At 34.8% G+C, this 23578-nt stretch overlaps 1 protein-coding gene across 1 annotated transcript in view; it reads left to right on the top strand.

Moving 5' to 3' along the window:
* Positions 1-23578, top strand: part of LOC150099471 (transmembrane protease serine 9-like) — a 120662-nt gene that overhangs the window by 21182 nt on the left and 75902 nt on the right. Inside the window, exons 5-6 of the mRNA XM_090404367.1 lie at positions 4438-4577; positions 7331-7474. Coding sequence (XP_090260493.1) covers positions 4438-4577; positions 7331-7474 — 284 coding nt within the window. The remainder of the gene's footprint in view (positions 1-4437; positions 4578-7330; positions 7475-23578) is intronic.

Raw genomic sequence — 23578 nt, 5'->3', positions numbered from 1 at the left:
TCCATCCTCTAAAGATAAACGATGAACTTTGTCTCTACCTGGTGTGTATCAAATTCCTTGTAACTGTAATTTTTCCAACTTTGGACGTTCTATAGAAAACAAAATTCAAGATCATCAGTCATCCATTCAACACAACAAACCCGAGAAATCTGGATTAGCTCAGCACGGAAACAAGCAACAACATCCTTTGGTCTAAGACTCCACTCCTACAGAGATGTCGCTATAAATTTGAACGTTTATTTAAAGAAAGTGTGGAGGCCTTACTTCAATTTCCTAACTTGAATCGTAATGACTGTATATCTGTATCAAAAATTTGGGAAAGTTTAATCAGGATAACACATTAATTTTTTATTTATTTATTTTTTTCATTTTTTAAATTAGTCTAATGTTATTTACGATTATTACATGAATTTCTGAATTAATATCTTTAATTTAATCATGAGTCTGATAAAAAAAAATGTTTACTCTTTTAATACTTAGCGATATGACATCACGCGGTTCATTCCATTTGGAAATGATCATTTGTTCATATTCCACCTTGTTTTTTAAAACTATTCCTATGTAGCAACTGAAGATGGTCTGCAATATTCAGACTGAAATATTTGGCAAATTAAAAAATATTCTTCTGTAAACGTGTATATATTTTATAAACAAGTAAAATATTTTGAAAATACTGTTAAAATATCCGATAAGGCACAACCTGCATCATATAAGGTAGCTGAAATAATTGCTGTAAAATTAAAACCACATACTACAGCAGAGTCTCTTATTTTTCCAGCATGTTGTGAAATATTAAACATTATGTTTGGCGACGAAGCAAAAAAGGAAATTATGAAAATTCCTCATTCGGACGATACAATAAAAAATAAAATTAAAATAAAAATGATGATATTGAGAAAACAGTTACCAATAAACTTTCCAAACAACATTTTGCTTTAGAAATTGACGAGTCCACTGACATTAGAGGTAAAGCTCATATATTAGGATTCGTTTGATTCATTAATGAAAACGAAATAGTGAATTCAATTTCTATGCTGCCGAGAATTTACCGAACATACAACAGAACAAGATGTTTTTGACTCTATTACGTCATATTTAGAAAATTTTAAAATTTCATGGTAGCTGTGTGTAGGAATTTGTACTGATGGTACTCCGCCAACGGTACTCTATTAAAAGATTTGTTACCCTTGCAAAGAAAATGAACCCAAATATTATATCTACGCACTGTTTTTTGCACAGATAATACCTAGTTTCAAAACCATTACCGGCAATATTAAAACCTGTTCTAGACCAAGTTGTAAATATGGTAAATTACATCAAGTCAAGACCTTTAAAAGCACCCCCTTTAAAAACTTTGCATATCTATGGAAGCCAAGTACGAATCTTTGCTTTTGCACACTGAAGTAAGATGGTTATCCAGGGATAAAGTGCTATTCCGAATTTGAGAATATAGGAATGAATTATTGGCCTTTTTTTCAAAATGAAGGTAGAGATGTTTTTATAAAATGTCTTCAAAACGATATTTGGTGTGCTAAAATTGCATATTTAGCCGATATTTTTAATTACTTAAACGGCTTTAATACAAGTATCCAAGGGAAAAATTAAAATAGTTTGACATCCACTGACTAATTGTCAGTGGATGTCAAAGAAAAAAGTGTCTCTGGAAAAACCGCACATCAAAAACAAATAACAGTCGATATGTTTCCTTGGCCCCATAATACAATTGTCGAGGGAATTATTTCCGTTATAACAGAACATTTGACAATATTGGAAGAAAAGCTTTTCAAGTTACTTTCCTTCCTTAAATCACACAATTATGACTGGATACGAAATCCATTTGGCATATTTAATACATCGAGTTGTGATTTTCGTTACAAGAAGAAGAACAATTAGTTACCTCGTCAACGGATCGTACTCTAGAAATGAAATTCTCTGAAATAAATCTTGAGGAATTTTGGATTTTTGTCCAAGCCGAATACCCAGCTCTCTCCACAAGGGCACTGAAAATTTTGTTGCAGTTTTCAACATCATATTTATGTGAGTTCCGTTTCTCAATATTAACCAATATAAAAACTAAAAAGGGTAGCTATATCACGTATTAGATCTGATATTGTATTAAATTAGACCTGATATTAAATCTGCAAAAGGCGACAACCTCAAGTATCACATTAAAATAAGTTCAATTTTTATAAAAGGCAAGTCGATGCATATTTTTATTGTTAGTTTTCTGACCCTAATGCAGTGATTTTCAACATTTTTAATAACACGGCACAACTAAACTAATTACTAAAATTCTGCGGCACACTAAAAATATATTCTTTTAATTTTTTGACGATCTGGCAAAAACATAGGTATAATTTTGAATGATTTACACACACAAGAAGATGGAAGAGCACGCATTAATAAATAAATGCGAAAATTACTACATTAATTCTTTGAATTAATTAGTTTTCATAAATCTCTGGCACACCGGTTGAAAATCGCTGCCCAAATGCTTTTGGTGTTGCTCGAATTTTTCTTGTAATCAAAAGTGTTCCCTGGCTTCTAAAAGGTTAAGAACCACCGATATACAGGTATAAGTATTATTCCTGGGAAATTCCCATGTTACTCCTTTTAAAAACTATTATTTATACAGCTATTTTTGCATATTTTCGTTTAGCAGTGTCCCTTATTTTAAATACATTGGCTTTTTACTCAAGAATTTCTTAGGGTGTTATAAGTGTATTTTAGAGGTAAATATATGCAGACTAATAGAGGAAGAAATTTTGCACATATCTTGTTTGGATGTTAGGATGTCTTCGTTCTCCATACGTTTGCTGTTAGCTGTTAAAGGGGGAGGGGAGAGGAAACGTGGGGGTGTGTTTGAGGCAAGGTGTGAAGATTAATTAAAAACATTTTTTTTTAAATAATATATATATATATATATATATGTTAAAGATACCAAGTTATTTTAAACCTGGTTTTAATCCATTTCCCAAGTAAGCAAACAGACAAGTAAGTCAAGTTTGCGTCTGCAAGTATTGCAATTCTGGGTGACCCACAAAGTAGTGTAAGTCTTAGGCAACTCGTGGTAAAAGTGGAATAAGCTCTGATCACTATTCTTAGTATTTACCCTTATTGCAAAGCACATCTCCTTGAGGAGATGTATGATGCTATGCATTAAAGGCAAGGGGCCACTACCCAGACCGGTTTCCTAAGTTGCCTAAGACTTGCGCTACTTGCAGGCGCAAACTTGACTTACTTGTCAGTTTGCTTACTTGAGAAATGGATTAAAACCAGGTTTAAAATAGCTTGGTATCTTCAACGTATATTATACCCACGGTAAAAAACCTTCTACATATATACGTATATATGTAGAATTACACGTATTAAGTTTAAGGTAGCTTCTTTGTGGAAGGGTTTTAACGAAACAGGGGCAGGGGAGAGCTTTAACAGCGTGCGAACCGTTTCGATTGTGCTATCGTCATTGAACATTTCGGGATAAGTGTAGGGCTATGTCATGACAGCTTGATGTATCTGCTTTAGGGGAGCTTGTGTTATCACTTATTAGTCGGGGTCGTGACCTAATTTTTATATATTGTGGAACTTCCTACAGTCGGAAATTAGGTAAGGTCGGTGGACGTTGATTGAGTTTTCGTCACATTTTATGGCAATTGTTTCCGATATTCTAAGCATTGTTTCTTTGTCTAGAGTCTAGACACTAGACAAACAAGACAACAAAACAATGCTTAGAATATCGGAAACAATTACCATAAAATGTGACGAAAACTCAATCAACGTCCACTGACTCCTAAACGAAAACAGACAAAAATAGTTGTAAAAATAATATTCATTTATATACTTTAAACTAAATGCATAAACATGAGACGAGAGTTTGTAACTCAGTACAAGTGGCGTTTGCACTCCATTTTTTTGACCGCACGAGAAAAGACTTGGATTCGAATCTAGACTAGCGGAACATTTTCTAAGCCTTTTTTCGACCGGTTCCTCAGTTTGTCGATCTCTGGTACGGGCAAGCGGTTTTTTCTCCCGAAAAACTCTGATTTAGGGTTAGGGACCACGAAATGGCGGCACTTGCTAGCCTCCATCTTCTCTGCGTACCGATTAATTAGTGATAGCCTTGGGGGAACTATTTCTGATCGGCTACCTGAGGAGATTGAACTGACCACTCAGTCTCCAAAAGTTAGACAGAGCTAAAAACGGCCTCGTCTACCCCATATACTGGAACCAAAAGGCCTTGTCTTATTGTTTTTGATTTTTGAAAACAATAGATGTACTTAGACGTTTAGAGAATGATATATAGTATACTGCAAATAACATTTATTTTATTGCTTTTATGTTTGCTTTAATATTATAAATCCATTATTTTAATGTAAATAATATCTATAACAACCACATGGATTTTTTGTAATTTCAATAAATTCTCTTATAACTAAGGATCAGGATCTAGCGATGTGTTAAAGCAAGCCATAATGAAAATACACCCAGGAAATCATTGCAATGATAGCAAAGTTATGCATTTTAATGAAGAAACAATGCTTTGTGTCGCAAATTTGGATGATTATGGAGCGTGCAGTGTAAGTATACGTAATTCTAAACCATTACATTTTCCTGGATATGTTCCATATTCCATTTATTTTTTTTTCAAATGTTATTTAACGTCCCATGAAAGATACAAGTAAATGAATTAAACAAGTAATGATGTCACTGCCATGCTTTTTCATGGAAGAAAGGAACACTTGATAAAAGAAAAGTATACTTATCCTGAGGAGAGTCTGTTACTAGAGGCAGATCTTTAAGGTGCTTCGAATGACAGCACTAGAATTTGATTTGCACCATTGCTTGGGCTAATCCAAAAAGTGTAATTAACTAAAGCGGTATTGACATTTAAGGAATCAAATAAGATAAGTAAAAATTTGTTGAGTTTATATTTAAAACAATGTAGCTTGGAAAGATTAGTTACTACTTCCCTTACTTCAAGGTGGGAAAAGAATAATATATACTGCTAAATTATTAGCAAATAAATAACTCTGTTAACGCCTTGTGTTTCTTCTCCTATTTGTGCTATTTTTAGCACTAACTGAAACAAAGATCAATGACTCGTCAATCTGTACCAAGGCCTCGTCGATTGTTGACCCAAGACTATCAATGATCCAAAGTAATCCAAGAATGAGAGTATAGAAAACTACTATCATCTTATGGTGTGATCGCTAACACCATATATTATTTTCTGAAATAGTCTGAATTCTTAGGTTGATTTCCTTGTACTGAATTGAAACCCGAATATTCGGTAGAAAAACTACTTTCCCATTCCAAAAGATCGATTACCTGGCTAAAGCTAGTATTCTTAGTTTTTATATACTTAGTTTCTTATCCCTTATTAATCAATGTCTTTTAAATAGTTATCCAGTGAATATATACTGGAAAAGAAGCATCGTGTTTTAGTTGCTTCGGTAGTAATTCCGAAACAGTTCTTATAATTTCTAACCCAACGTAACTCAGCAGAATTGCAATTCCATTCTATGATGAATGTTTACATTTTCTTATCCTCTTACTTGTTAAATAATTAATACTTGTTTAATAATTACTGATTAATAATAAATAATTTCTACATTTCTTTTTATCTTAAATTCCATTCAATGTTTGAAAAGTATTTAATTTATGTAAATAAAATAAAATAAAATAAAATAAAAATTCTCTAATGACTTTTATTTCCAAAAGGGGATAAACAGAAGTCATTCATCCCTAACGAACATTTTAAAGACAAATCGGCAGCCAATCATTATCATTCACGCCTTTGCAGACAGTAAACTGAAACTATCAATATGAATCAATGAATCAGGACTTTTCAGAAGAGAGAGAGAGAGAGAGAGAGAGAGATTGTGGATCTACGTGTGTAGCATGTGCTGGCTGTCTAATAAAGAGATTTAGCGTTCCTAATTGTTTTGAATTAAAAACAGATATCAGGCTTATTCTTTGAATTTTGCTAAAAATGTGTTCTTACATGATATATTTGAAACTCCTCCCTATTTTCACACGTTACGCATAATATGTCATTTATAAACAAACCTTAAGGCGGGGGGAGGAGGTGAAAATCTCACTATTCTGACAATATGTATTAGAAAAGCATAAGGTTAAGAGAGAATCATCACCTATTAGATTAACGGGAGAATATCTATGTGATAACTAAATTTCAAAAATGTAATTGTCAGAAAATTTCAAATGGTTTGTTCTTGTTTGTAGGATGCTGTTGCATTTTTTCTCAAGAAATACTAGACTTCTCAAATTAACAAAATAGGAATGGCAACAGTCATATTTGAACTGGTGTCCGCGTGGCACGACTGACGTGAGTTGTAAGTGAGTGGCAACTGACTCGAGAGCGCCAGAACTCAATCACTACGCTCTGGGCGTCTCAGGAAAACTGTAGCTTAAATTGTTGTTTATATGCGATGGGTCCAGAACTATCTATTTTGATTCTACGATACGTCTCTCAAGTTCGTCACCGCATTTATGGATATTGGTCGTAAGATTCCAGTCTACCTGGTGTTGAAGCTCTTCTAAATTAGAGTTAGCGGAGAAAAGAACATGAATGGAGAGCGCATTTGCACTGGTTCTTTTGTAAGAGATGTCACGCTGGTGTTCCTTAAGAAGTAGTGAAATAAACTTATCAGTCTGTCCATAATAAGGTTTATCGCAGTTACAGACGACTTATAAACACCTGGAAACTGAAGCTGGTTGTGCTTTGGTTTGGGGCGACTCAGAAAAGAACGAGGCTTTGGTAGAGTGGTGAAATAAGATTTAATGTTGAATTTCCTCATTATTTTGGCCAGTTTTGGAGACGGATGTGAGTAATAGGATTGGAGCTATCTTCTTGTTGAGGTTGGATACGTGGATGTAGATGTTTAGTGATGCTTCCTGAAGATTAGCCGTTGTTTAAGAATGTGATTTTCGGATTGTTGAGTTTTGTTTGAAGGTCTTCTTCTACTGAAATAAGAGATCTTGCTCGATGGGCCAGAGTGGAAATAATACCAAATGTCTGTGTAGGGAAGTGATGAGAAGAGGCATGTCATTTGAGAATTCCATGTTTTTTACCTTGTTATTTTCCCATTTTTTTGTTATTATTTACACACCTGAAGATGTCGACGTTTCGACAAAACTAGTCGTGTCATATTAAATTTTTCTTTCCTTTCTCGGTGTTCTATAGTCAGTATAATTATTGATTTTTAAAAATATACATATGCATGTACCGGATTTTCTATTCTAAATGAAAAATTATTTTTAATTATAGGACTTTATTCTATCATTTCAAGTGTATTATTTTATTCTGCAGGGAGACAGCGGAGGACCTCTAGTGTGCAAAGATAGCGAAAATAGATGGGTGGTGCACGGAGCGGCGAGTTTTCTTACGCAGACTTATATTTATGGTGTGCTTTGTGGAGTTTCTCCAGCAGTTTATGCCAGAATAGCAACCAAGGTTGATTGGATCAATGACATAATAAATACCTACAGCTAATTACTGTTCAGTTACTTCGGTGTGGAGATTTTTATGTTAGTTAGAACTCCTGTTAATATGTACAATAGGTGGTTAAAATGTTAGTAATAAAATGTATTATGATGATATTTGTTATTCATGTATTCATTTCAATGACTTTTAATCGGAGTTATTTGTTGATTGCTGAGGTTGTTGGATGCGTTCGAATCGTGCTGCGATCTGCAAGTTTGAATGTCTTCAGGTGGTTCATTCATTCATTCATTCATTCATTTCGTGTGGTGATTCAACGGCCGTGATCCCCTTTTACGGGGATGTACGGCACCACCTCTATCTAACTATGTTTATCCGAGCTCGGGACCCGCATAGCTGACAATTCAGACCTATGGCTGGAGGGATTGTATTAAGCACTGCTGACTGTACCCGTGCGTGTTCACGAGGCCGATTTTTGCCTGCTTGTGGGATGAAAAACCCCAGATAAACTGGAGGGAAAACCCTGCTCTCCACGCTCAAGACCGGCTAACTTGGCTATGGCTGAGGAAGATCCTTAAGCTCCTCACGTCGACGACGGGAATCGAACCTAGGATACCTTCCCCAGGCATATGGTTGCGAAGCGCAAAGCCACTAGGCTAACCGCGCAGAATCTTTAGGTGGTGATGATTTTTGTCATCTAGTGTCGATCATTCTGTTGATTATACCCCTAAAATTGTGAAAAAAGAATTCTCCAGAATAACGGAATCTAATTAACTCCTATCCCACAGTTCTAGGTACACCCACTTTTGTCGGAGGTTTCACCTAAACAATGAACCGAAATATGGCCTGATTAATCATATAATATTCTAAGAGGCGAATTTGATATAAGAAGTCGTTGAAATAATTGTAGTATGAAATCAGGGTTTTTTTTGTTTTTTTTCATCTATACCATCTGTTGACATGGTATTCTTTTCTTTTAAGCTTGTGTACCAGAAATCATAAAAATAGAAAAGTCCCTTGACGAAATAGCATGGGATGTGATCAGATTAAAAATACCTTTTAGTATTGAACCCGTAATTTACCTTATATTGTTGAAACAGGGCGTACATTCCCTATTCGTAAAAAAGAACATAAACGACACATCAAATTTAGTAATTTTGGTGAAGCAGGACTCTCAGATTAAGGTGTTAAGAGCACGCTCTTAACACACTACAGCAAATTGATTAGAAAAGTACACGTTCTTTGCATCATACAAAAACCTGGTATGGTCTGGCATCTTTTTTCTCAGGCATCTTTAAACTGAAATTTAAAGATGCCTGTGAAATTTCGATTGACCATCCTAATCTTAACAATAATGGTGGCATAACAATCCCAAGAATTTGGGTGGCACACATTCAGCCCACTTCGTTCTTCACGTTTTCCGACAAACACTGACTTTAGGACATTAAATACTTTTTTCAGCTTTTATTACCCACCATCCATACTGTTTGGGTTCAATTTATATATATATATATATATACCTATATGAGTAACGTTTGTGCGAACATGTTGCTCTCATGCTTAAGTTATTTTTGTAACCTAATAAATAATACTGATAACAGGATTCTAGCTTTGATGTAGTGAGTTTTTTTTTTTTCAGCAGAGGTCAGGCCAATAATTTTAACGGTTGACCAAATCAATGTAACTTTAGCATACCATGTAGATTGTAGTGCAGCTTGTTTCTTTATATTTATGTGCATACTTTAGATAATGATCGTCATATGTAGGTCGTATGTATGAAACGTCTAGTGATTATTTTGGTTTATATTAAACAGACGTTTTACTTTAATACGATGGTTGTTTCCATAATTTTTATAATGAATTCTGAGTACCGCGTAGGCATGAAGGAAAAGACCTTTTAGTAAGAATTTGCTGTTAAACGGTGTAAACAATGCTAAAATAATAAATGTGTGAATAGTAATAAATAAATGATGTAAATCACACAACATCAGAAATCTCTTCACCGATTTCCTTCGTCACTGGTAAGTCATATGATGTAATAATGGTGAGAATGTATCACTTAATTAAATTGAGTTGGCTCATATTACAAGGAGGTGAAATGAGTATGAAAATTACTTCTTTCAGATCTTCAACACTTAAAAAAACATTTAAAAATTTTATGAAAAGGAAAGTTTTGAATTATAGGCTCCACTTGCAGTTTATGTTGATATTTCACAGTATGGTAAACTAAATGTATTCTTGATAGAATATTTATCTAGAAATGGTTCTACTTTATCTATTTTTCGCTTGGATAGCTAATAGAAATATCAAAATTAACTCATATGTCGAATTTATATAAACATTTCAGCTGATTTAATAATTTCAACAGATGTTTTATTTAGATAAGGAAGCATGATTTTTCAGGTTCATTACGAACAACTAGTTTTAAGGAAATTCTTATGACGATGGTCTCTTCCATGGGACAACATCAGTAGCAGAACAGAACGGGTAGAATAATATCTAGGTGGGTTTGAAGATAGACTGTAAGATGAGCAATGTACAAAGAAGTATTTACGGATAAAACTCATAAAAATAGATTATTAATCATCATCCCTGCTCTCTGTTGACACAGCGTCAAGAATTTATAAAGAGAATTTGGAGGTCTTGGTTCTAATGTGAATTAAATCCTATTGGAGGAATGATCTGAAGAAGGTAAGCAATTGACTAGTGGCACAAAACGCCTACAATGCCGCATGAAATCCAACTATTACTATCATCATCATTATTATTATATTGCTCATTCAGTTTATAAGGCATGTCCTTTGAAAAAAAAAAACATTATTAATAATCTCCATGAAGTGCCAAGACTCGCGGTAGGTCTTTAGGAGACACTAAATTTACCCCACCGCTTCTAGCGCTCATTTATTGTGTACACGCTTGTCACCTTCACGGGCATTACATTCTTTACGCATTCCACTCTGTGTTAAAAACATACTTCTTATCCCCACTGGAAACTTCACACTCCTATCCTTGTCCTTTACCGTTGTTTACCTTCTGAACAATCTCTCCAATGACTATCCATTAAATACTTCTTAACAGCTGTTATTCGTGTAAATCATATTACTCTTCAATCTTCTATCTATCAAACTACCGCAGCAATCCTGAAATATTTTTATTTGTAGCGAAGACCCAAACTGCTGATCAATTTGCATTGTTCGTAGTTTGAAAGAAAAAAAGAAAAACAGAACTCATATAGAGAATTAGAAGGTGTGGACGAGATTGTTTAGAATCGAAACAATTAAATAAATAAATGCTATTATATTTCAAAAACATTCTCTCTCATATGCATTTCAATTAACAGTAATGTATGCACTAATAATATCAGAAGAATTTCTACAGTCCAGTCACCAAATGAAGATTTCCAACGCATCTTTGTGGGAAAGGAAAAATAATCTATTCAAATTCGCTGTTTAAAATTCTCTCTCTCTCTCTCTCTCTCTCTCTCTAGATCATCATACATGTGTTTAAAGGGTGGTGTTTTAAGATATTAAGAAAGCTGTATGTATGTAAAAAGTTTATTGCAGAAGTGGCTTGGTACTATTAAATAGATTAGGTGATAATGTTTTTTCGGTGTGAGAGGTGATAAGGATACAGCGAAGAAGCATCTCGGCCCAATAAGAAGACCAAGATACCCATGGTTATCAAATTAAACGTGGGAACTAATCAAAAGAAGGCGGCTGAAAAAAAAAAGACACAGGGACTGAGGAATATAAGAGATTACATAGGGAAGTCAGAAGTGCCATTAAGCAGGACAAAGAAAAGTCAAGTTCTATACTAATAAATATGAAGAGATAGAGTTCCAGATTAGGAAGGATAATTATAAAAGGTTGTTTTATTTAGTTCGTGACTTAAAGCGTGAGTTTAAGCCCAAATTAAATGTCATCAAAGAAGAGCTCTTCTTCTAGCAATGCTGGAAATCAAAAACAGATGGAAAGAATACTGTGAGTAACTGTACGTTAGAGTGGATAACGAAATTGTGGGGCCCTCTCACTAGGAAAATTTTGATTTGGAACTTCCTCCTCTTAAGCATGAAGTTGAAAGAGTAGCTTAACAGCAATTAGGCCCCAGGTGAAGATTAATTTCCAGCAGAGTTAATTAAGGCCACAGGGGATGGAGGGATGAGAGTGTTCCATAGATTGATTACAAGGATATGGGAAACAGGATTAGCCTAGAGACTGAAAGAATCGGTTTTTATACCACTACATAAGAAAGGTGATATGGAGGTGTGCAAGAACTATAGTTCAATATCTCATGCAAGGAAATTTATTGAATAGCGTGCTAAATAGGAGTTAAGCCGCCAAAGTTGAGGCAGAGATGCCCGAGGTACAAGCAGGTTTTAGGAAAGGTAAAGGCACCAGAGATCAGATCTGGTGCCTTGGACAGATCATAGAAAAATATAAAGAATTCAGACTCCCTCTAGTAATGTGTTTATTAGACTACTCTAAAGCTTTTGACTGTCTTGAGCATGTGAAACTGTGGGAAGTAATGTAAAGTTTTCCTCAACACACTAACAGGTTGATAGCCAACTTGTACAGGGAACAAGAAGCCACGGTAAGAATTGTTGGATTGACTAATTGGCTTCGGGTTGGAAAATGAGTTAGGCAAGGATGTTTACTTTCTCCTCACTTGTTTAGTATATATGCGGAGGACATCATGCGTGAAGCATTGGATGAGCTCAGGACAGGAATTAGGATAGGAGGTGGATTGATCAGCAATTTAAGGTATGCTGATGATACAGTACTCCTTTGTAATGACAAAGAAGAACTAGGAGTAATTCTTGACAAAGTTAGCAAGATCAGTAATACCAGAGGACTTCTCAATAAATTTAATCCTAGCAAGAAAAAGATTATGGTTCTCAAAGGAAATACAAATAGGGAAGCTCTTGAGAAATAAGTGTACCTTAATGGAGAAAGAATTAACGAAGTCAGCAAGTTTGAGTACCTGGGATCCATTATTAACGGGAAAAACTGTTGTTCAGAAGATGTCAGAAGATGTCAGTAATCTGAGATATGCTGATGATACAGTACTCTTTTGTAATGACAAGGAAGAACTAGGACTAATTTTTGGGTTAGGAATGGATACATCAACAGTCAGAGACTTGTCTAAAATCTGAAGGATGGATCTCCATGGAAACAAAGTTGAGAATTTTGGATGCAGTTGTTTTTCCAACAGCGACTTATGGATGTGAGACTTGGAACCTAAAGAAGCCAGCTAAGAAACGGATATCAACTTTTGAGATGTGGTGTTATAGAAGGCTGTTGAGGATATCATAAGCTGAAAGGCGTACAAATGATGGGTGTTAGAAAAAGAACTTTAAGGCTCCTTAAGGATATTGATAGAAGAAAGTTAAAATATTTTGGACACATTGAAAGGATGGAAGGAGGACTTCTCAGAACAGTAATAGAAAGTAAAATTACTGGAAAAAGAAGACTTTGAATAAGATAGATGGATGGTGTGTGTGTGTGTGTGTGTGTGTGGAGTGACTGATCTTCAGAGAGTTGAAGCCTCCAGAAAAGCATACAACAGGACCACGTGATGAGACCTGGAGTGGTACATCACCGAGCATCGGAGTGACCTTACGGCAACTGTGAATGCCCAGTGAATATATAGATATAGATAGAAGGTATTTATAGAAGAAAGTAAAAACTTCATTCAATTCAAATGTTTGGATAGAAACACTAAAAGAAAATGTGAAAAGAAAGATCAAAAATTTCACTCGACCATATCGTACATTGCCATATTGCTGAGTGACACAAAAATTAACTGCAGGAGATACCTACTGTGAGGAGGGGGGATTGGATTAGAGTGGTGTCTAACACAGACCTCCTGTAACATAGGATAAGATCTTCATTAAGTTCACGAGCATCCACCCAGTGGATGTTTCTGATTTCTGATTGTTTTAAAATACGTGATGAATTTCATCGTTCGGTGTACAACTATGACCCCTATTACTGAGGTCAGAAGTAGAGTAGCTTGAAAATGTTTCATGTTTGGTCTTCTAGAGTAGGATTTCCGGATGATGTAAAAATAAAAAAAATATTAAAAAATAAATAAAAATGAATAACAATGATAACTCCCTTAACCCACGAACGGTATTAATTCTACAGGTTAACAACCTTTCGTGAGTGGGTGGGTGGGTGGGTGGGTGGAGTTACATTAAAAATAAGTGTCTCAATCTGTGAGAAACGGAATGGTAATAGTAGAGTTGGAAGAATTATTAATGAGAAAACGATCAAGGGCTTGTGAATAAAATGCTCTGGAATTCTAGTGATATATTTATTAAGATCAATGCTAATATGCTAATAACAAAAGCTTCTGCATCTTATGAAACTAGCGAAACATTAAGATGATTAGTGAGATGACTTACTTGTTCGGAAAGAGAATGATTTGCCTTTCTTTCATTTTTATTTTATTTGAAAGAAGCTGCAGTTTGGAAGAAAGGAAAGAAAAGTTAAAACGAACAGCTAACAGTAGTCAATTGAGTTAAAAGAGTTACGTTTGCTGATAGAAGCAGTAACTGAAGTGTACAGGACGAGATAAGATGCTCATAAAATAAATAACACTGAATAGGAGAGATTCGTGTTGGTCAACCATATGATATTAGAGCCTACATAAACACAGATAACGTTTTGAAGGGAGAAAGAATCAGTGGAGAAAAAAAATAGATGTGAATCCCACCCACGCAATGGAATAAACCAGCCAGTGTACATCATTCAGTTCAGTGATAGCTGCCCTCAAGGCTTTCTTGAGAGAGAGAGAGAGAGAACACCAGACAACTTCCCCTATCTTGTAGCACGAAATCCTGGCAGATATATATTATGTGCACAATAATGTAATTTCTACGGTCGATTTTGTTGAGTTGTTAGGTTGAGAAGCGGAGGTTTCAAGAGGGGAAAGTCCCTGCTTGTCCCTGTCTAAGATGGATTAATTCAAAACCCGACTAATGACAGGCATAGAAAAAAGTTTTTTTTTTTGTAAACCTGGAATTACGATAAAAGTACTGTATATAATAAGCTGAGGCCAGCATATTGTGTGTGTTACTTGTTTCCAAAAAAAAAGAAAAAAAACATGTTTTTTTTCTTTTTTTCTGTAATCTGTAATCATGATGGTAACAATTGACATCATGAATATTTACTAATTCAGAAACCCACCTGATCCCTTAGGTTCGGTCTGGTGCAGTACCTGTTGGTCTACGTGTGGTTACCCTTTACTGTTCTTGTGATCTCCAGCTAGAAGTAACTGAGAACTATTGGCGTTTTTACATTGCTATTTGATATCAACGAATCAGCTAGGCAGAATCGATTAATTAGCAAATGACTTCTCGTCTCTTTTTTTTTTTATTATAAAAGAAGTTAGACTTTACCAAAAAATGTTCGAAGAGAAACGCAGAGTAGTTTGCTCGGTAGTTCACTTTCATAACTCAAATTCTCGATACCTTTATATGATAACGGTTGCTAATAGTTTTCCTTTTAATTACAAATCGACTAATTTATTATCAGTTTTGCACTTTGTTCTACCTGTGTTATCAAAATCGAATTGTACAAACCAGGTGTCCTTTGTGGTTTGTTTTCTCATAACCAGAGTTGCAACAATTCCCTTGTATGTCTTAAGTTCAGTATTTATTCAACTCGTTCTTGCATAGTTTCTTATTCTCGTTTCTCAGAATAAACCGCATAAAAATGTATCTTTTTGAATATCTAGGGCTGACGATAGTAACAATAACTGCAGCTAATTTGGCTGGAGTTCGAGGTAAGTATCTTGTCAATATGGTGTTGATAAAATTAAATTTTTATTTATTGTTGAGATTATATTTGGTCATTCATACATAAAATTAAACTTAAATATGTATTGATCTTTAATTAACCATTGATTTACAAACATTTAATGCCAACAAGTTTCGCCAACGGGACTTTTCGGCTTCTTCAGCTTATAGCTGCCCCATTGGCAAAACGTTTCGGCATTAGATGTTTATAAATCAACGATCAATTAAAGATCAATACATGTTTCAGTTTAATTAAATTTATATTTGTTTTCTAATTGTTGTGTTTGCATTTCTTACACACAAATAGTATATTTAAGTTTCAGTGGGTGAAAATTTTATTTAAGTTGGGTATCGGAAATTAAACAGCAGTTTGCAAAATTACTATCATGTTTTCATTTGCTACCATATTTCATTTAATTATCCTAAGTGAATTCCGTAGGCTTTTTTTTCCTTGTTGAAGAATTCGAGAACCATTTGGCATCTTTCGTACTGTGACCAGATTTAGACTATAAGTTGCTTTACAATTATTTGTTATGGGTCCTCCACAAGAAGACATAAGCCCAAATAGGAGGGCAACAGTTTCCCGGAATTAACTACCCACTGTGTTACAGTTCTCTTTTTTTATTCCGAGAACAGCATCCATTTTCTGACATTGATGACAAAGCTTTCAATACGACTGCTTCCAGAACTATTTGGAAGTCTCAAAATCATCACCAGCATAAAAGACAAAGGAATGTTTCTCTAACTGGATGATGGGTTTTTGTTTGGGGATATAATTAATTTTTATTTATATTCAACCCATCTATAGCGTGAAATTTCAATAGTGAACACCTTTCGATGAACATAAACATGTTCTCGGAGTGAAAAATTGTATTTCTTATGAGCTGTAATCGTCTTTCTAAAAACGTTACTAAAAGTGCAAAATATTACACTGTACAGAAATAAAGTTTCTAATTTTAGTTAGTTTAAGTAGTTACATTATCAATAGTACAATTTAAAATCAATCATTTCAAGGTAGTCCTAATCTAATCCACAATAATCCGAACTATAAGAAGATGGGGGCGGCGAATCTCAGAGTGCTCAAAATTTCCTTTTTTATCCTAAACTTCAGAACTTAATTTGACTAAACGCTCAAGTGACGAACGAAATATTTCGAGGAGTGAAAACTGAGCCCACTGGCAACCCTCAGTTCTTTATCACGCAATCATATTTCTGGTTTATGCCTTTCTCTACAATTCTTTATTTATACTCTACTCTATTCTTTGGTTACTCTTCAACCAGAGTGCAATCTAACATTGCTTCTATTTCTTCTAAATATACAGTATAAAGCATGAGTGACCACTTCAGATCCCGAAAAAAAAATCAACTAACGCCTTTTATTCCCTTATGGGGATTAGGCGCGGACTTTATACCCTATCTAGCATTTGGAGACTGAGTGAGCAGTTTAATATCCACCGGTACTCAATCAGAGGTAGCTGGTCCATGTCTATCACTAATTATAGCAGTCACCGATGAAGAGACTGGCAGACAAGTGCTGTCATCTCTTGGTACCTAACCCTAACAAGATATGTTACTGTCTGAAATAATGTGGGTACTACGGTCGAATTTTTTGAGTTTACGGGACGACAAACTCGAGTTTCGGGAGGAAAAAACCCGCTTGCCTGTGCCAGAGATCGACTAACTAGGGAACCGGTAGAAGAAAGGCTTAAAAAAAGTTCCTCCAGTTGGCGACTAGACTTCAACTTAAATCTGACTTCGAGCAACCAAGCGCCACTTCCACTGAGCTCTCGTCCAGTTCTAATTTCATAATGGATTCCAGTTCTTCTTCTTCTCTTGCATTTCCATGTTCAATGTTCTTTTATATTTTGGTTTTAAAATTGAGCCTTCTCTCTTCTTCTTCTGAGTTTAAACTTGATGATGCCCACTTTCCATAATCTTTTCTGCTGGAATTTTCTGTTGTAAATTACACTGTCGTAATGCAAGGCAAACTCAAGCATTCTTTCTCCTCTTTCATTGTTTTCTCCATATCCATATTCCCTCATTACTCTTTTTCAATCGCTATTGTTTGTTCCAACCTTAGCAGTCGAATCTCCTCCCAGGGATCAGTAATTCTCCGTTTAGTTCTGATTTAAAACTTGTTTCAGTTATGAAATAACTGTTTCTTCTTTAGTACTTTTCTGCAATGGTGAATAGACATGGACCATTCCTATTTTAAATGACCTTCCTGCAAACTTTGTCATTATGCTTTGGTTACCTGGATTGTACCCTCAGAGTGCTTCTCTTCTTTGGTTGAGAAGACATCTGACTCTCGTTTTGTCTTTGTATTCCAACTTGACCACTTGATTCTTCATCTCTCGACCACACTGCCCGCAAAGCAAGTTTGGCTTTTCATAAGGTACGAACATTTCACATTCCTACCAATAACGTCTTTTGCTACTTTTACTTTTACTGCACTTCTTTCGGTTTGCTTACTTGTTGATCCAACGCGCGATTGCTCAGTGGGGTGTAATGACCTTGTTTATTAATGGCCACGTCTAAGCAGGTGTGTTGTGTTGTTCCTTGGCACTGTCATGTGGCATCAGATTTCGAGCGCGTTTTAATTTTACGGTATTAGAAGCATTGAGATCATTTGACTAACTCTAAACGTTATTCAGCCAACTATACCACAAGGAACAGGCGATGCTGTTCATTTCTCTCCTACAACTCGTATCTGAGATGAATTCTTTTATCGGCCACCTGGAATAACACCCTATACGGGATTCAGACTTCACAAGTGATAGTTAGGAAATAACACATAATGAAGTTTGTCTTAATTTGCATAACTATATAGCATATAATTTATTTCTTGAATAGAATACCGATTTTATATTTGTACACATATAAGAATCATTTGTTTAGGGATTACCATCCCATGCAGTGAACATAACATAACTGCAGCGCTTGGTGATGGACCAATGGATATCTACAGTCCAGGTTTTCTAGAGGGTCAGAATTATCCAGATGGTGTTCATTGTTACCTATCAATCCAGAGCGATTTCAAAGTAAGTATGATTCTTTTTAATCACAGTTATTTATAAAGATTTTAAACTAAATATGAGTTAGTTGCTCTCACATGCAAATTGCAAACGTTTTATCTTCCATAATTTAAGTTATCGACTCGCAAATTATACAACTGTCATAGACTGTACTCATTTCATGGACACAACAGACTGTGATAGGATTTTTGTCAGAATTAAGTCTGTAAACTATTTGCTTTTCGACCAAGTCATTTACAAACACAAGGATAATGAGGATTATTAGGATACAAGGATAATTCTGTGTAGCAAAGCCTTTCTTCGATTTTTTAACCTCACATCTCAAAAAATGACTGTAAAAACTGCTGCAATTAGAGATAGCAGCAATTCTCTGCTACCCCCCCCTCTCTATTTCCCCTAAAAATACTGAAGATGTGATTCATGGGTAGCCTGAGCTCACCATTATTGAAGGCTTGAAGAATAAAGACTGGATACTCTTCTATCTTTAAAAAGTTAAATGGGACTAAGAGCGCTTCATCTCCTTCCTCTGGGAAATAAATTACTTTAAAAGTCATTTATTCCCCATTTCATGTATGTTTTTTTGATTTCCTGAGATTTGTTTCATGAGATTTCATTGGCTAAATTCAGTTTTCCTTTCATCTTAATATTTTCTTTTAAGAACAGTTTATTTCATGCATATCTGTAATACTATGAAAAATAAATTTCTTATCATGAAAAAAATTATATTTTTTCATGAACAAATATGAAACACTGCGCAGCAGCAAACATCTTAGTATCCATTTTCTCAAAACATTAACATAGATTGAAGTTTATGACAAGCAGATACACATTCGATTATTGTAATAATACTATAAACCAATCCAAGATTCGAATCATGCCTTTGCAAACGAATCCAACGGTTTATCGTTGGATTCGTTTGGAAAGACATGGTTCGAAAACCTTCTGGGACGCAAGGCACCTTTGTTAGGATTAGATACCACTTGTCCGCTGACTCCCTTCACCTGATGCTATGTGTAATAATTGATAACCTTCGGCCAGCTATCTCTGATTGGCTACCGCTGGAGATTGAACTGCCTCCTGTCTCCGAAAGTTAGATAGGGCAAAAACTGCCTCGTCTACTCCATATGCGAATAAAAGGCGTTAACAGATTTTTTTTATATCCGTATTATTACCCTTGTACAAATAAATATCAGAAATTGATGAAAATATTTCGAAACAAAAAACCAAAGTTACTTTTTAAACACCTTTCCATTTCACTTTCAAAACAGTGGAATACATAAATGAGAATTCCCTTTTCCGTATATTGATAATTATTGAATCCATAAGATTATATCTTTCGCTCCGTGTTAAAACAGGCAGCCCTTGATCCACATGCAGCATATTTATGGTACGAATCGAAATCATTTAAGAACGTATTGTGATTGTGTCAAAATCGCGAAGGAACTGACAGCGAACTCAACTATCGGGAAGAAGATTTTGTACAAGTTCATTCTTAGGCAGAAAATGTTTTCAAGCACGCATTCTCAATAAAACTTGTCTTGACTTGAATATCAGATATCAGTGTATTATATCGATGTATGGATGATAACAAAAATAACATTAGTATCACAGCGAGATCAAAAATAAATAAATAAATAAAAGTTATTATTAAAGAAAAAAAGAAAGAACAGTGAGATCAGATACTATTGACTGTTAATGAGAAAGAGGAAATGCTATCCACTTGGCCAGCTGCATAACTCTAATTTCCCAATTTAACGCAATTCCCAATTGCGTAACCAATGTGGATAGATCCTCATCTCTAAAGACTACAAAATTTTATACTTCCATAATTATGCAATCAATATATTAAAGGAGCCTCCGTAGCTCAGTCACAATTGACGAGGCCCTTTGGCTGGAAAGACCTAGTGGGTTCGATTCGTGTCACGGACATGAGGAATTTTTTCTGGTATCTTTCGACGAAAGGTGAAATAGCCAGTCTCGTACGAAAATAGGAGTATTTTTCACCCAGAAAGTCGGATTTTTCGTCCCTACAAGAGGCAAACCAACCCTGTGAACACACGCACCTACAAATATAGGACAATTCTGGAATAGGATTGACTGACTGATTTTTTCAGTGGGATTCCGGTTTCGAATTGTAATAGGCCACCAAGCTTAATACGTAACCGTAAGAGGCCACTAGGCCTAAAAGGAAGAAAAAATATATTAATATATTATTTTAATACTTTTGTTCATTAGTGTAAAAGGAGTCTCCCTGCACAAATGAGACAAGCATTTTTTTTTTAATTATGAGCTATTTTTAGAAAAATTTCTAAACCTAATCTGTAAACAGGACTTTATACTTTTCCCGAGCCGCTGGAGTACTCCGTGATTACTCCCTCCTTGCTTGGGACCCTTAAATTAGCCCTAATTTTTCAGGGTCCCCAGCTAGCGCCTGTGTATAAGACAGCCCTGTCTGTACGTTATAAACTTTTTTGTACAAAATATCTATGCTTTTGAAAATGATTATACGAGTGGGTTTTGAAACGTTTTTGGCCTAACAATGAAAACACGAATTTATAATTTCACAATTATTTTTATTTTTCAACATAATTCTTCCTTAAGACTAATACATTTATTCCAGCGATGCCCCAACGCCATTATCCCGTCCCTGTAGTGGTTCTCAGTAAGATCTGCAAAATACCCCTCTACAACTGCATTAACCTCTTGATTCGAAGAAAAATGCTGACCAGCGAGGAAGAGTTTTAGTTTTGGAAAGAGATAGAAGTCAGAGAGAGCCAAATCTGGGGAATAGGGTGGATGTTCCAATAATTCATAGTGCAGATCCCATCCCTCAATTTTCCCATTGCCAAAACACCTTTGTGGGAAGGTGCATTGTCCTAATGAAGGATGATTTTTTGTCTTCTGCAAATGGGGTGTTTTCTCACGAAATGTTTCGTCTAGTCTTGTTAAGAGATTGGAGTAATATTCCGAGGTTATTGTTTTACCCTTTTAATGATAAATAATAAACAAAATGCCTTTAGCATCCATAGTAATAAATCTACGCACAAAATCATTTCTATTCTTATTAAAACGCTTCAAACACTGTCCGGAGATTTTCATGAAAGTGCATTTTTGATCTACTGTGAGCAAACGAGGCACCCATCTTGCCAAAGTTTTTAATTTCCAATTCTTCATGCAAAATATATCCTACACGTTCTTTTGAAATGCCTGTAGTCCAGCAATTTCACACTTTGACTCGCCAGTCATCCAAATACATATCGTTCACTTGATCAATGATTTCTGTTGTTGTTACACTTTTTTGGACGTCCTTTATATGGATCACTTGAAGGTTAGTATGGCCACGTTTAATCTCGGCAGCCCATTTCTTAATTGCCGAGAACGAAGAAGAAGAGTGCCCGTAAACGTTCATGAACTTCGAATGAATTTCTTTTGACGTTAAACTTTCTTTTACAAGGAATTTTATAACCGCACCATGGGATATGGTGCAGTATAACTCAATTTTATCCATTTCAAGGTATACAGACAACAGTTTTGTTTCAGACAGCTGTATAAAACAAACAACTTGATAGAATGACTTGCAATTTCACATGGATGCTTATGATAGATGTACCAACTTTGAAAAAAAAAATCTTGTCGAAAGTGTTGCCATCTATGGTCGAGGCCGAGAACTTTTCAGACCACCCACGTATTTGCATTATAAGTTTCGATATAAAGTATGATTTTCATAATTTAAATTAAAGTTAAAATATTTTTAATTTAAGTAATTAAATTAAATTAAATTAATTAATTTAAATTAAATTAAATTAATTAAATATAATGAAAATTAATTAAATTAAATTAAACCAATGAAAAGGTTACTAAGAGAATGAAGGTGGAAAATACTCGGATTATATTACGATGATTTTTTACAAGAAATTATAACTGAATCTTTGTTGTCAGACGCCGACGTCCCAAAAGATCGTCGCATAGATGCAATATTTTCAATAAAACAGCTAAGTGAAATATTAGTAGAATGTCACACGCTATTTTATGTATTTTATGGATTTATTGAATTTGTAATTATAAAATTACTAAACTTTCTAAATGTAATATTAAATACAATAATAAGTAGCAGTGATGATGTTGAAATCCTTCAAATGATTTAAACACTTAAAAAGAATGGAAAGGGTAATAGTTCCATGTTTACTGCGACAAAGTTTCTCACTAATGACGAAAATAATGTCGAGATCAAATGTGTACGACCAGGTTCATTTTAACCAATCATAGCAATATTTAGATCCATTTAGACAATAATAAACATCGGTGTTGTTGGAGAAACAATGTTTACTATACATAACTGAACTCGCAGGCCACTCGAAAACACCCTATTAGTCACATATGACCTGTATTTGGACAACCTAGCCAGTTGATAAGGCAATCCAAGTGCTAAAAGTTGGATAAAAACATAATTAATTCAAAACATTAATATAATTTTAATTTATAGTACAGATCCAAATGAAAAAGGCGATGTTAGGAAATTTTCACTATGTAAACTTTTGAATTGTAACAAGTTATTTTATCATTCTAGTGGTTTTGTATTATAATAAAGTAGCATGAAAAGTTACATGTTTGGTTTCTAGCGTAGGGTTTCATCAAAAAAAAAAGTTGTATTGTTGCCTAAATTTTAGTATATGCATGTAATTTATCTGAGAGATAATATAATTATCTCTCAGATAATTATATTATTATTGCGAGTATCACCATCATCATTTCAAGAAAAGTGATAGTGATATTCCCTCAATTCAATGCTACTGCAAATATTGATACCAAAAATGGAAGTGACGTAACTAAAGAAAAAAAAAAGATTCTGTTTAGTTACTGCCAGTTTTATTTTACATCATATATCTGTATACAAATAGGTCCGTAAGATGACTCAAGTCCATAGCTCAGTGAGGAGACAAATACTTCTCCTCACTGAGCTATGGACTTGAGTGACCTTGAGGGAACACTAAATTATGATCATAAAACGGACTAACGTTGTGTCCTAGAGTTATTTTGGTGTGAAAGATATTTAATTAGCAGTAAAGTTTACAAAAATAAATATCATGTGATTAAACAGAACTAAAAAAAGTGATAAAATACTGTCTGAAGTTGGAATTCCCCCCCCCCCCTTGGCTAGACTATAATAAATTTAGTTTAATCCTTTATCCAAGTGTAAGCAAAGTTTGCACCTGAAGTATCTTCAGGACTTAGGCAACTCGTGGTAAAGGTGGACCAAGCTCTCATTATTCCTTGTATTAG

This window comes from Typopeltis vanoorti, chromosome 14 (assembly GCF_054136105.1).
Source record: "Typopeltis vanoorti isolate ZY-2024b chromosome 14, IOZ_Tvanoo_1.0, whole genome shotgun sequence".
In the NCBI taxonomy this organism is placed as follows: domain Eukaryota; kingdom Metazoa; phylum Arthropoda; class Arachnida; order Uropygi; family Thelyphonidae; genus Typopeltis; species Typopeltis vanoorti.
This window is presented reverse-complemented; position numbering and strand designations above follow the sequence as displayed.